This window comes from Papio anubis, chromosome 7, assembly GCF_008728515.1.
Source record: "Papio anubis isolate 15944 chromosome 7, Panubis1.0, whole genome shotgun sequence".
NCBI classification, from domain to species: Eukaryota; Metazoa; Chordata; class Mammalia; order Primates; family Cercopithecidae; genus Papio; species Papio anubis.
In genome coordinates, this window is record NC_044982.1 from 15,371,680 (window position 1) to 15,383,869 (window position 12,190).

At 49.3% G+C, this 12,190-nt stretch overlaps 1 protein-coding gene across 7 annotated transcripts in view; it reads right to left on the bottom strand.

Moving 5' to 3' along the window:
* The window catches only part of DGLUCY (D-glutamate cyclase), a 159,114-nt gene that overhangs the window by 29,688 nt on the left and 117,236 nt on the right, over positions 1 to 12,190 (bottom strand). For all 7 annotated transcript variants that reach the window (XM_031667908.1, XM_031667907.1, XM_009212136.3 and 4 more), the window contains 2 exons: positions 11,123 to 11,326; positions 3,957 to 4,217 (listed from right to left, as the gene is read on the bottom strand). In XM_031667908.1, coding sequence (XP_031523768.1) covers positions 3,957 to 4,217; positions 11,123 to 11,326 — 465 coding nt within the window. The remainder of the gene's footprint in view (positions 1 to 3,956; positions 4,218 to 11,122; positions 11,327 to 12,190) is intronic.

Sequence of the window (12,190 nt, forward strand, 5' to 3'; positions counted from 1 at the left end):
AAATTCCCACCCACTCCCCACCTTCCTGCATACCTTCAGGGAAGGTTAAGAACAACTGAAGGAAATTCCCAGAGTCTGTGCCTTGGGTTACTTACTTATATTGGAGTGATTTCCAAAAGTGAATCAAAGTGAATTTGACTCTTAAAAATAGGAGTTTTTAATTACAAAAAGAACACATATTGTTGTAGAATACGTGGGAAATACACAAAAAATCCCAAAATAAAATAAAATGAACTTGGTTTTCATTAACTGATCTATCTCACAGCAGGTTGGGGTAGAATCCCAGCATATACACTGGCCAAACACAAAGTCTCCACACAGAGCTTAAGACGGCAGGGAGCTGAAACAATTTTCATTAAAAGGCCAAATTGCTTTTACGTTCTTCATCCAAATGTAATGGAAGTTCTGCAAAATCCAATATAGCAAATTCCACCCTCTGAGCTCCCATGAGGACGAGAGACAAGACCCAGCTCTGAGTGGAGTCTGGCAGGCATCTCCAAGCCAGGCTGTCAGGTGAGCAGAGAGGGCAGAGCGACTTCTGGGAAGGGGACAGCTGAAAATACCCAGCAACGCCGTTGTCCGATGGAAATGAGGGTTGGCCTGCAAGTGGTGCTCTATGCCGTTGCCAGCCCTTCCTCCCGAGGCCTATCTCTGCTCTGCGGAAACACAGCCCCTCGCCTTTCCTCTGGCCTCAGCGCCGCTCCTTCTCATCTCCCTCGCTACCTGCTCCGCCCTTCTCCTTGTCCTCTTAACACTGGGAGACCCAGGACGCAATCCTGGGTCCTTCGCTCTGCCTCCATTTATTCCCACGGTGATTTCACCCAGTATCTTGACTTGGGAGCCCACCGACACGCCAACAGCTTCCCAATTTCTCCTTGCCCGTGCTGCTCTCCTGAACCCTTTATATATCACTAACTGCCTCCTTGACTTCTCCACTGTGTGGCTAATAGACACCTCATGCCTAAGAGGGTCAAACATGCATTCTTCTAAAAATTATGGTAAAATACATGCAACATAAAATTTACCATCTTAGCCTATTTATTTATTTAGAGACACAGTTTTACTCTGTTACCCAAGCTTGAGTGCAGTGGCATGATCTCGGCTCACTGCAACCTCCACCTCCCGGGTTCAAGCGACTCTTGTGTCTCAGCCTCCCATGTAGCTGAGATTACAGGTGTGCGCCACCACACCTGGCTAATTTTTGTATTTTTAGTAGAAATGGGGTTTTGTTATGTTGGCCAGGCTGGTCTTGAACTCCTGACCTCAAGTGACCCGCCTGTCTCAGCCTCCCAAAGTGCTGGGATTATAGGCATGAGTCACTGCGTCTGGCCTGTTTTAGCCATTTTCAAGTTCAGTAGAATAAAGTATGTTCACATCGTTGTGCAACCATCACCCCCATTCATCTCCAGAACTTTCTCATCATCCCAAACTGGACCCCTGTACCTATAAACAACTCGCCATTCCCCTCTCCTCCCAGCCACTGGCAACCACCACTCTACCTTCTGCCCTATGAGTTTGCCTACTCCAGGCACGTCATATGAGTGGAGTCATACAATATGACTGGCTTAATCCACTTCTCAAGATGTCCTCAAGGTTCATCTATGTTATAGCATGTGTCGGAACTTCCTGCTTTTTTAAGGCTCAGTAATAATTATCTACCACATTTTGTTTATCTATTCATCCATCGATGGGCACTTGATTTGGTTCCTCCTCTTGACTATCGCAAATAAAGTGCTATGAGCATGGGGGGACAAATACCTCTGAGTCCCTGCTTTCCTTTTTAGGGGGTATATGCCTGGAAGTGGAATTGCTGGACCCTATGGTATTTGCTATTTTTAATTGTTTGAGCCATTGCCATCCGTTTTTGATAGCATCTGCACCATTTTACAATCCCTCCATCAGGGCGCAAATGTCAAACCTGGATTCTTGATTTACCCCTAAACATGCCAGTCTTCCCCATCTCGGTTCACAGCAACTCCATCCTTTCAGTTACCAGGCCGCAAACCTTAGAGCAAGCCCTGATCCTTCTCCTCACACCCACATCCCATCCATCTGGAAATCATGTTGACTGCAAAATAGATACAGCATCTGGCTACTTCTCACAATACCCCCTGCCCTCTGTATCTGTACCTAGTGTCTCTTTAGGTTCCTTTGAAACCAGAACTTGAGACGTGGGTGCAGATGGTCTCTTGGGAGATGGTGCCAGGAAGCATGTGGGAGGAACAGGGTGAGGCTGGGAAGGAGGGAACGTGCACCTTCAAGGTTGCTGCTCTAGGGAGTGGGGGCTCAGTTCCACCAGTGTCCAAAAGACAGGGGACAGGTCATTTAACCTCAGGTCCTGTCCCCCAGGGGTTGAGGGTGCCCTGAAGCCATCAGCCAGTGACTCCACACGGCTTTGGAGAGGCCCTGCAGGGCCCTAGCTTGTGGGCGGCCCAATCCGGTCAATGTGACTCAGAACTTCCACTGCAGTGGCGGCTGAAATCAGAAGTGGGTTGAAGGGATGTGCCATGAGGCACCCCCACTCCAAACCGTCCTCCTCTCCCACCTTCCATAACTCACCAGTCTCCCATTTCCACCCTTGTCTCTGCACCCCAGTGATCGCTTACAACTCACACAGAACACGGCTGTCCCCCACTCAGAGAAATCCCAGCCTCCCCATCTCACCCAGAACAAAAGCCCAGCTGCCCACAGGGTCCTGTGAGGCCCTGCCCCATCTGGTCCCTGTTACCTCTCTGTCCCTTTTCCTCATTCACTCCAGGCCAGTCAGCCAGCATATCATCCTTTCTTAAACCCACTGGCCCCCACTCCACCTAATGGCCTCTGCCCCAGTCATTGCCACAGCCCAGGATGCCCTTCCCTCAGCCAGCCCAAGCCTCACGCCCTCATCATCAACCTGAATTCTGGAGTCAAAGGCCACCTCCTCCAGGGGGTCTTCCTGGCCATCCTGTTTAAAGTGACAGCTGTCCCCCACTGCTGCCACCGCCCAGCCCCTCACTCTCTAGTCTCCTCATCCTGGTCCATTTTCCCCATGGCATCATCACTCGAACACACTGTGCCTTCATCTTACATGTTGTTTCTTGTCTGTCACACTCTGCTGGAAGATACTCTCCGTGGGGGCAGGACTGTTGTCAGTTTTGCTCACGGGTGGATCTCAAGAACCTAACAGAGTGCCTGGCACATACTCGAGCTCAACATACATTTGCTGCATGAAATGGATTCTGCATGTACAGACACAGGCTTTTGGAAACTTCTGACATAATGGCTGCTTTAGGGTATGCCTTACTGGGTTTAAAGCCCTTTTTAAATGCTAAAAGGAAGAAACATACCTCTGAAGAATGCATTCTGAGGGACACAGAGCGATCGGCAGTGGGAGGCAGGTGAGATTCACCAGGCTTCCAGCTCATGCCTGATAACACTTCCTGCAGGATGGAGGTGAGGTGAGCGGCGCTTGTTCACATTGAGCCTGAGGCTGATTCGGTTACACGGATAGTGGAATTACAGCCTCGAGTCTCCAACACCTGCAGCAATAACGCCCACTGGGTGCTCCAGGTGCAGCCCTGCCCATCACAACCAGGTGGGACTGCTGTCTGAGCCTTTCAGCCACTTCACACTCCACTACCCTCCCCAGCTCTGGTGGTCCAGGGCTGCCCCTGGTGGCTAATACTCGGCAGATCATTCCCCCCATCGCACAGGGAGAACAGCAGGTGTGCAGGAAGGATCCCATGCTTTGGAGCCTGGTGGATCCAAGTTCAAATTCCAGCTCGCCATTTCCACCTGGGAAAATCCCCTGGACCTCCCAGAGCCTCGGTCTCTTCGTCTATAAAATCGGGCTATGCAGCTTACAACGGAGTTGTGAGCTGGAAGGAGAATGCTCTGTGCTGCAGATGCGAATTCACTCCAGCCTCCGTCCACAAAGCCCATCTGGGGAAATGGACCAAGCGCATCTCACTGCTCACCTTGCTCAACAGCGTCTTCGACAATCTTCTGGTGCAAGTTCCAGGCTCTCTGGTCAACGATTATGGCTACCTCCTTCTCCAAGGCCTGCAGGAAGGCGGCTAGAGCAACAGCTCCTGGTGGGCCATCTGTCTCTTCCGGAGGCTCATGATTGAAATGCGTCGGGAACCCAGTGGTGATGAGCACTGAGCGGGCATGGGACAGCGAGAGAGAGGCCTTCAGCAGCTCGTCTTTACAGAGCAGGTGTCCAATCCCCCGGTTCCCTGAAATGACAAAAATAAAATAGAATGTAAAACTGACTCTTTACTTTTAAAATTGTTTTTATGTATTTATTTATTTATGATGCGGTTTTGTTCTGTCATCCAGGCTGGAATGTAGTGGCATGATCACAGCTCACTGCAACCTTGAACTCCTGGGCTCAAGTGATCCTCCCGCCTCAGCCTCCCGAGTAGCTGGGCACGCGTCACCACATACCGCTAATTTTTTTTGGCACTTTTTTAAAAGATAGGGCCTTGCTATGTTGCCCAGTCTGGTCTCAAATTACTAGGCTCAAGCGATCTTCCCACTTTGGCCTCCCGAAGTGCTGGGATTACAGGCGTGAGCCACCACACCCAGCCAAAAGTGATTATTTTTAAAGTAGAAACTTTATAGTAAGAGTAGTTTGGGTTTTTAGTTTGTTTGCTTTGTTTTTTTGAGGGCTGCGGCAGAGACTGCAAATTGCTCACCACAGTGTATTCTACCCCCGCTCCCTGACCCCAGCAGTGAGAGAGAGAGGGGTAAATGGCTGAGGAGCCTCCCTTCAGTCAGGTGTGGCTGCAAGATTGGGTTTTCTCTACTGGATCGTGATGGAAGTGACACATGCCACCTCTGGGCCTGGCATGCACCTCCACATGCACCTCCAAGCTCGTTCCCTTTTCCTGGCGGCTGGAGTACTGACAACCAGAACCTCCTGGGGGTCACAGGATGTAACGGCAGACCTGCAGGGTCCCTAAGTGACTGAGTGGGGCAGGTCCCCTTCCTGCTGACCCAGGACACTCACCTTGGAAGACCCACCCTGGCCTGCTGTGTGAGAGAGGAACACATTTCTGTTGTATTTGAGCAAAGCATCCCGGGGCTTCTAGGTTACAGCAATCTAGCAAACTCTAACTAATACAGGGAAAATATAAGAGGGAAGGGAAACAGTACTGTCTTAGCTGGGGATTCCCTCAAAGAAGACCCCTAGCACAAGGACCTGGGCACAAGTATTTCAGTGGGAGGTGATTCCAGGAAATGCAAGCAAGAAGATGGGGAAAGGGGAAAAAAACAGCAAAGGATTGTGAGTGAGCAAGTTAACTTCAAAGGCAACCAGGGCTCAGCGCGGCTTGAGATTCTCTAAGAAACGGTGGGGTCCTGGACAGGGAGACTGGGCATTTACCCACCTGCCCGTTAGGGCGTTGAGTCCTCTGCACCTCCAGGCTGTGCCTGCTGTGATGAGGGAGACTCTGGAGGGACAGAGGGCATCCTCAGATGGAGCAGAGAGACCCGAACCCCTAAGGTAAGAGGCTGTCATGCTGGGAGCCACCCATAATTCTATGCAAGTGAACCCAGGTGGCCCAGAGGATACGAGTGGGGAAGCTGCGGTGTGTGCTACAGATGCCCACCAGTGGCCACCAAGCCAGGCAGCCACTCTCATGAGGTTCCATTGTGCCTTTGTCTACATTCAGGTCACCTCAGAGCAAAACAGTGCATGCGAAGGCAGAGTGTGTGACACAGAACTTCCACTCTGGCGGTGGCTGAAATCAGCAGTGGACTGAAAGGACGTGAGAGGATGCTGGCTTACAGTTGAGGTGCCTGGAGAATATGAAAGACACGGGGTTGGCTGGGCGGGGTGGCTCACGCTTGTAATCCCAGCACTTTGGGAGGCCGAGGCGGGCTGATCACGAGGTCAGGAGTTCAAGAGCAGCCTGCCCAACATAGTGAAACCCCATCTCTACTAAAAATACAAAAATTAGCCAGGCACGGTGGCAGGCACCTGTAATCCCAGCTACTCAGGAGGCTGAGGCAGGAGAATCGCTTCAACTTGGGCGGTGGAGGTTGCAGTGAGCCGAGATCGTGCCACTGCACTCCAGCCTGGGCAACAGAGTGAGACTCTGTCTCAAAAAATAAAAAAATAAAAAAGAAGAAGACATGGGGTTTGGATTTCTGTTATGGAGGAACAGTTCCAGACTTAGGACCAGGAAACTTGCATTCCAGTCCAGGTGCTGGCATATTGTAGCTGTGTGACCTTGGCCTCATCCCTTGACCTCTCTGAGCCTCAGTTTTCCCACATGGAGAATGGGAGGTAGTCCAGGTGTAGGAGGGTCACGGGGACATAGTCCCTCACATAGTGTGCTGGGAGGAGTGGACACTGGAGCAGTGCTATCTGGAGGGTGATTTCTCTCTTAGATTTGTGTATTCCACTGGAGCCAGCGAGTCACTTCTCGTGCCCACTATTCCTAACAAAGTCATCATAGGCATGTTCACAAACAGAAGGATATTCATCACCGCATTGTTTATGGTATTAAATAACAGCATATAAATAAAACAGCAGAACATTTGTAAAACGAAATTTTAGGTCAGGCGCGGTGACTCACATCTGTAATCCCAGCACTTTGGGAGGTTGAGGCAGATGGAGCACCTGATCTATCACCTGATCCATGGTCAGGAGATCGAGACAAGCCTGGCCAACATGATGAAGCCCCATCTCTACTAAAAATACAAAAATTAGCCGGGCATGGTGGTGCACACCTGTAATCCCAGCTACTCAGGAGGCTGAGGCAGGAGAATTACTCAAACTTGGGAGGCAGAGGCTGCAGTGAGCTGAGATCGCACCACTGCACTCCAGTCTGGGTGACAGAGCAAGACCCTGTCTCAAAAAATGGAGGGGGGCGAGGAGAAGAATAACAACATTTTTAAATAAAAAAATTGGGATGTAACCTACTTCCTAGGGTGCATGAGCACCAGAGGGAGAAGAGGAGAGTGAGAACTTGGTCAACTGTAAATTGGTCAATACAGTTGACTGTATTGGTCAATTTATGATGATTTTATCATCAGTGCTAAAATCATTACTATAAACCCTATATCCCTTCATATTCCCCAGGCACCTCAAATGCAAGCCAACATCCTCTCAAAAATGACTGAGTGGGCCTATTCTTATGCCCAGTGAGTAATGCTCAAGACGCTGTTATGAATCTTCTATCTGCTTATTTAATATAGTGGGGATCAAAAGCATCTGTTGTTCTTGAGGATTAAAGACGGTCCTTAACAGATGACATCAACACATCCAACAACTGTAAATCTGCCTCCCCCAGCATCATTCTTCAAGCTTCATCTTGCAGTCTGCACAGCATTGATGGACGGTGTTTGTGGCTGAACTCTTAGCTCATTTTATTAAGCAGTGGGCACACCACGTCCGCAATAAATTTACTTCCCAATTACTTTTTTTTTTTTTTAATCTGAGCTAATGATAGAGTTAATAATTCATCTTCCCTCATGACCCTGTGCTAAATGGAGAGCCATCAGCTTGGGTAAGAGTTTTGTGAAGGAGAAGGTACGGCAGAAATTAAAAAAAATATATCCACCCAGAGCACCAGGAGCGGTGGCTCCTGCCCATAATCTCAACACTTTGGGAGACTGAGGAGGGAGGATTGTTTGAACCCAGGGGTTCAAGACCAGCCTGGGCAACACAGGGAGATCCCATCTCTACATCCATCCCTCCATCCATTCTTCCTTTCTTCCTTCCTTCCCTCCCTCCCTCCCTCCTTCCCTCCCTCCCTCCTTCCCTCCCTCCATCCCTCCCTCCTTCCCTCTTTCCATCTCTCTCTCTCTCTCTCTCTCTCTCTCTCACATCTTGCTCTATTGCCCAAGCTGGAGTGCAGTGGTGCAGTCACGGCTCACTGCAGCTTCAACCTCCTGAACTCAAGTAATCTGCACACCTCAGCCTCCCCAGTAGCTGGGACCACAGGTGTGTGACACCACCACACCTAGCTAATTTTTTTATTTTTTTGTAGATAGGATCTCTCTACGTTGCCCAGGCTGGTCTTGAACTCCTGACCTCAAGTGATCCTCCCACCTCAGCCTCCCAAGAATTAGGCATTTCTAGGGCTGGTCTGCACTGTCAGATTCGTGACAGTGCTGGCCAGCAGGGGAAGGTCTCAGTCTGTCTGTTTTGGGGCTCTGCCCAGCTGCTGTAGGCTTTAAACTGGCACTGGAATCAGTCCTGTCTGGGCCCTGGGAGTCTGGCCCAGAGAGCTGACTGCTGATGTGCAGGCTGGCCTCACCCCTCAGCAATCCACGGAGGTCGGCCACCATTGATCCAGGTAGCTACCTGGATCTCCCCACCAGTCCACCTGACTTTGGGGAATGAGAGTCACGTGGGCTGGTGGGGAGGCCACATATGCCTTCTCTCCAGTCATTCCAGGTGCCAAGGGTGGTTTGTACCCCAGGTTTAGGAGCACGGCCCATGAGAAGGTCCAGAAGACGGACTAGGGTGTGAACCAGGAGTCACTGGAGCACTCTTTCAACTGCCTAGGCAAGACTGTGACTTACCGTTTACATTCAGATTCTAATTTAGCTGATATTTATAAATCATGGGCTTGAAGTCAGCAGACATGGGTTCAAGTTCTGCCCTGACCACCTACTAGGTATGTGGACTCTGGTAAGTCTCTGGACCTTATCTGCCTCAGTTTCCTCACCTGTTAAATGAAGTTAATCATAGCTGCCTCACATAGAGTCATTGGGAGACTTTAACAAGATGAAACGCTTAAATGCTTGCTAGCAGCCTGATGCCTGGCACAGTACAACTTGGTAGGTGACATCATTATCCTTTTTATGCATCACAACCCAGAGAGGGAGGCATAATTGTCATTACTCCTGTTATGCTGATGAGGAAACTGAGGTATGGTCTATGCCATAATTCTCTCATGAGTGTTTGCCAACAAAGGAAATTACCCCGCACAATGGCAGGTGAAACTGCAGTCTCTGCTGGCCACCTGGGATTAGAAATTCAGCCCTTAAATGAAGACACAGCTGGAAGTTAAAAGCCCCTCAACCAGCTTTCAGCAAATCTCTTTCTAACTGGAATCAGCACGGCCAGTCGTGGTGGCTCACGCCTGTAATCCCAGCACTTTGGGAGGCTGAGATGGGCAGACCACTTGAGCTCAGGAGTTTGAGACCAGCCTGGGTAACATGGCAGAACCCCGTGTCTACTAAAAATACAACAACAAATTAGCCGGGTATGGTGGTGCCGGCCTGTAGTCCCAGCTACTCAGGAGGCTGAGGTGGGAGGATTGCTTGAGCCTAGGAGGTGGAGGTTACAGTGAGCCAAGATTGCATCACTGCACTCCAGCCTGGGCAACAGTGAGACCTTGTCTCAAAAAATAAAATAAAATAAAATAAACAACTAATTGGAATCAGCAGGTCCCCTAGGGGATCTCACCAGCCCTCTCCCATGTACAGAAGGCCAGTGGTTCCAAAGCCACAGAAGGGCTATCCTTCCTCTGAGATGCGTTATACAATATACAAGTTGACTGCAAACTGTTGTGAGGCTGTGGCTGTAGGGTCCTGCCCCACTGGGATCCCCAGAGAAGTAATCCTGCCCCTAACACTATCACTGCTGCCTAGTATACAAATAATCTATTACATGCCCAATCCCAGGGCAATGGCACAAAACGGAGAGATTAGGGACATCATTAAACCCATAGAAGACAAGCTGGGTGGTCCACGCCTATAGTCCCAGCACTTTGGGAGGCTGAGGCGGGAAAATCACTTGAGCCCAGGAGTCCAAGACCAACCTGGGCAACACAGTGAGACACCGCCCTCCCATCTCTAAATAATAATAATAAACTACATAAATAACTTTTTTTAAATGGTGGCAGTTGCCTACCTAGAAACCATTCTCTCTTTTTTTCTTACCTACCTAACTCCATCTGCTTCTGGCTGGCAACATGCCCAGCAAACAAACTCAACGAACTTCCTCACATGTTTAAAGTTTAGAACAACAAGAAAAAGCCAAAAACGACTGGGCGTGGTGGCTTACACCTGTAAATCCCAGCACTTTGGGAGGCTGAGATGGGTGGATCACCTGAGGTCAGGAGTTCGAGACCAGCCTGGCCAACATGGTGAAACCCTGTCTCTACTAAAAATACAAGAATTAGCTAGGTGGGGTGGCATGTGCCTATAGTCCTAGCTACTCAGGAGGCTGAGGCAGGAGAATCATTTGAACCTGGGAAGTGGAGGTTGCAGTGAACTGAGATTGTACCACCACACTCCAGCCTGGGCGACAGAGTGAGACTCCATCTCAAAAAAAAAAAAAAAAAAATGAAAAAGCCACAAAGAAGAAAGCAAGGCTGGGGCCGGGCGCGGTGGCTCAAGCCTGTAATCCTAGCACTTTGGGAGGCCAAGACAGGCGGATCACGAGGTCAGGAGATCGAGACCATCCTGGCTAACACGGTGAAACCCCGTCTCTACTAAAAATACAAAAAATTAGCCAGGCATGGTGGCGGGTGCCTGTAGTCCCAGCTACACGGGAGGCTGAGGCAGGAGAATGGCATAAACCCGGGAGGCGGAGCTTGCAGTGAGCTGAGATCCGGCCACTGCACTCCAGCCCAGGCGACAGAGCGAGACTCTGTCTCAAAACAAACAAACAAACAAACAAAAAAGAAAGCAAGGCTGGGCACAGTGGCTCACGCCTGTAAACCCAGCACTTTGGGAGGCCAAGAGTTCAAGACCAGCCTGGCCAACATGGTGAAATCCCATCTCTACTAAAAATACAAAAATGAGCCGGGTGTGGTGGTGCGTGCCTGTAATCCCAGCTACTCAGGAGACTGAGACAGGAGAATCACTTGAACCCGGGAGGCAGAGGTTGCAGTGAGCCGAGATCACGCTATTGCACTCCAGCCTGGGCAATAGAGTGAGACTCTGTCTCCAAAAAAAAAAAAAAAAAAAAAAAAAAAAAAAATCACTCATAATAGCACTACCTGGAGACCATCAATATCAGTATTTTGGTGTATTTAATTTTAGTCCTTTTGAGATTTATATGCAGTATCAACATTTAAAAAATCATGCTGTGGAGACATTTTGCATCCTGCCTTTTTCACTGAAAATTATGTCAGTGGTCAGTTTCTCCAGGTGCAAATGCGTTGTTTCTTACCTGGGTCTATGCCGATCACAGACTCTAGTTCTCTGATCTTCTGAGAAGCGGACACTGACGCGATGCTGTAGTGCAGAGGATCTTGGGAAATGTGATGGACCTCTGGAATTCTCTCTGGGGTGAGACAACCAGCTGCAGCCTTTGTATCCTTCAGGTCAGTCATAACCGTGCAGCCTGGGATGCTGGCAAAAGCCAGTGGGGTCTCTAAAACACACAACAGGAGGATCTGAGCCCAGCCACTTCATCGAGTCCAGCCTACCCTCATCTAGCCCACTGCTGATAGGCAAGATGGCGCCTGGTCATCAGCTCAGCCTAAGCACTCCCTATACCACCTGTTGGCACCAAGGTCAGAATGAGCTGGTTGATGGCTACATCGAGCTCCATTTACACAGCTGCCTCTAATCTCTAGGAAAGTAAAGATGAGTTGAGTATGGGTTGAAAAGAAGTGCGATACAGCCACAGCTGTAGCTAGAGCTCTAGGCAATTCCATCAATTTAACCCATGGAGGTCAGGAAGTATTTACTGGATTCTTAAAACTTATGACGCCATCTTGCTTTGCTTTCCAGCAAACGTTAGATTTGGAACCCTCTGTGAGCATCGTTTCTATTTTTCCTTATGGCAGTTACATTTTGTTTTCGTTTATGTTAATTTTATTCTTTAAAAACTCTTCCTTGTTAGATTTCAGGCAATGTGAAACACTATAGCATAGTTATTAAGAAGTGGTTTTAGCATTGTGAATATACTTGAATTTGGGATGTGACTTTATTGACTTTATTTTTTTTTTTTTTTTTTTTTTGAGACAGAGTCTTGCTGTGTCACCCAGGCTGGAGTGCAGTGGTACAATCTCGGCTCACTGCAACCTCCACCTCCCGGGTTCAAGCGATTATCCCACCTCAGCCTCCTGAGTAGCTGGGATTACAGGCACCTGCCACCACGCCCGGCTAGTTTTTGTATTTTTAGTAGAGATGGGGTTTCACCATGTTATCCAGGCTGGTCTCAAACTCCTGACCTCAGGTGATCCGCCCACCTTGGCCTCCCAAAATGCTGGGATTACAGGCATGAGCCACC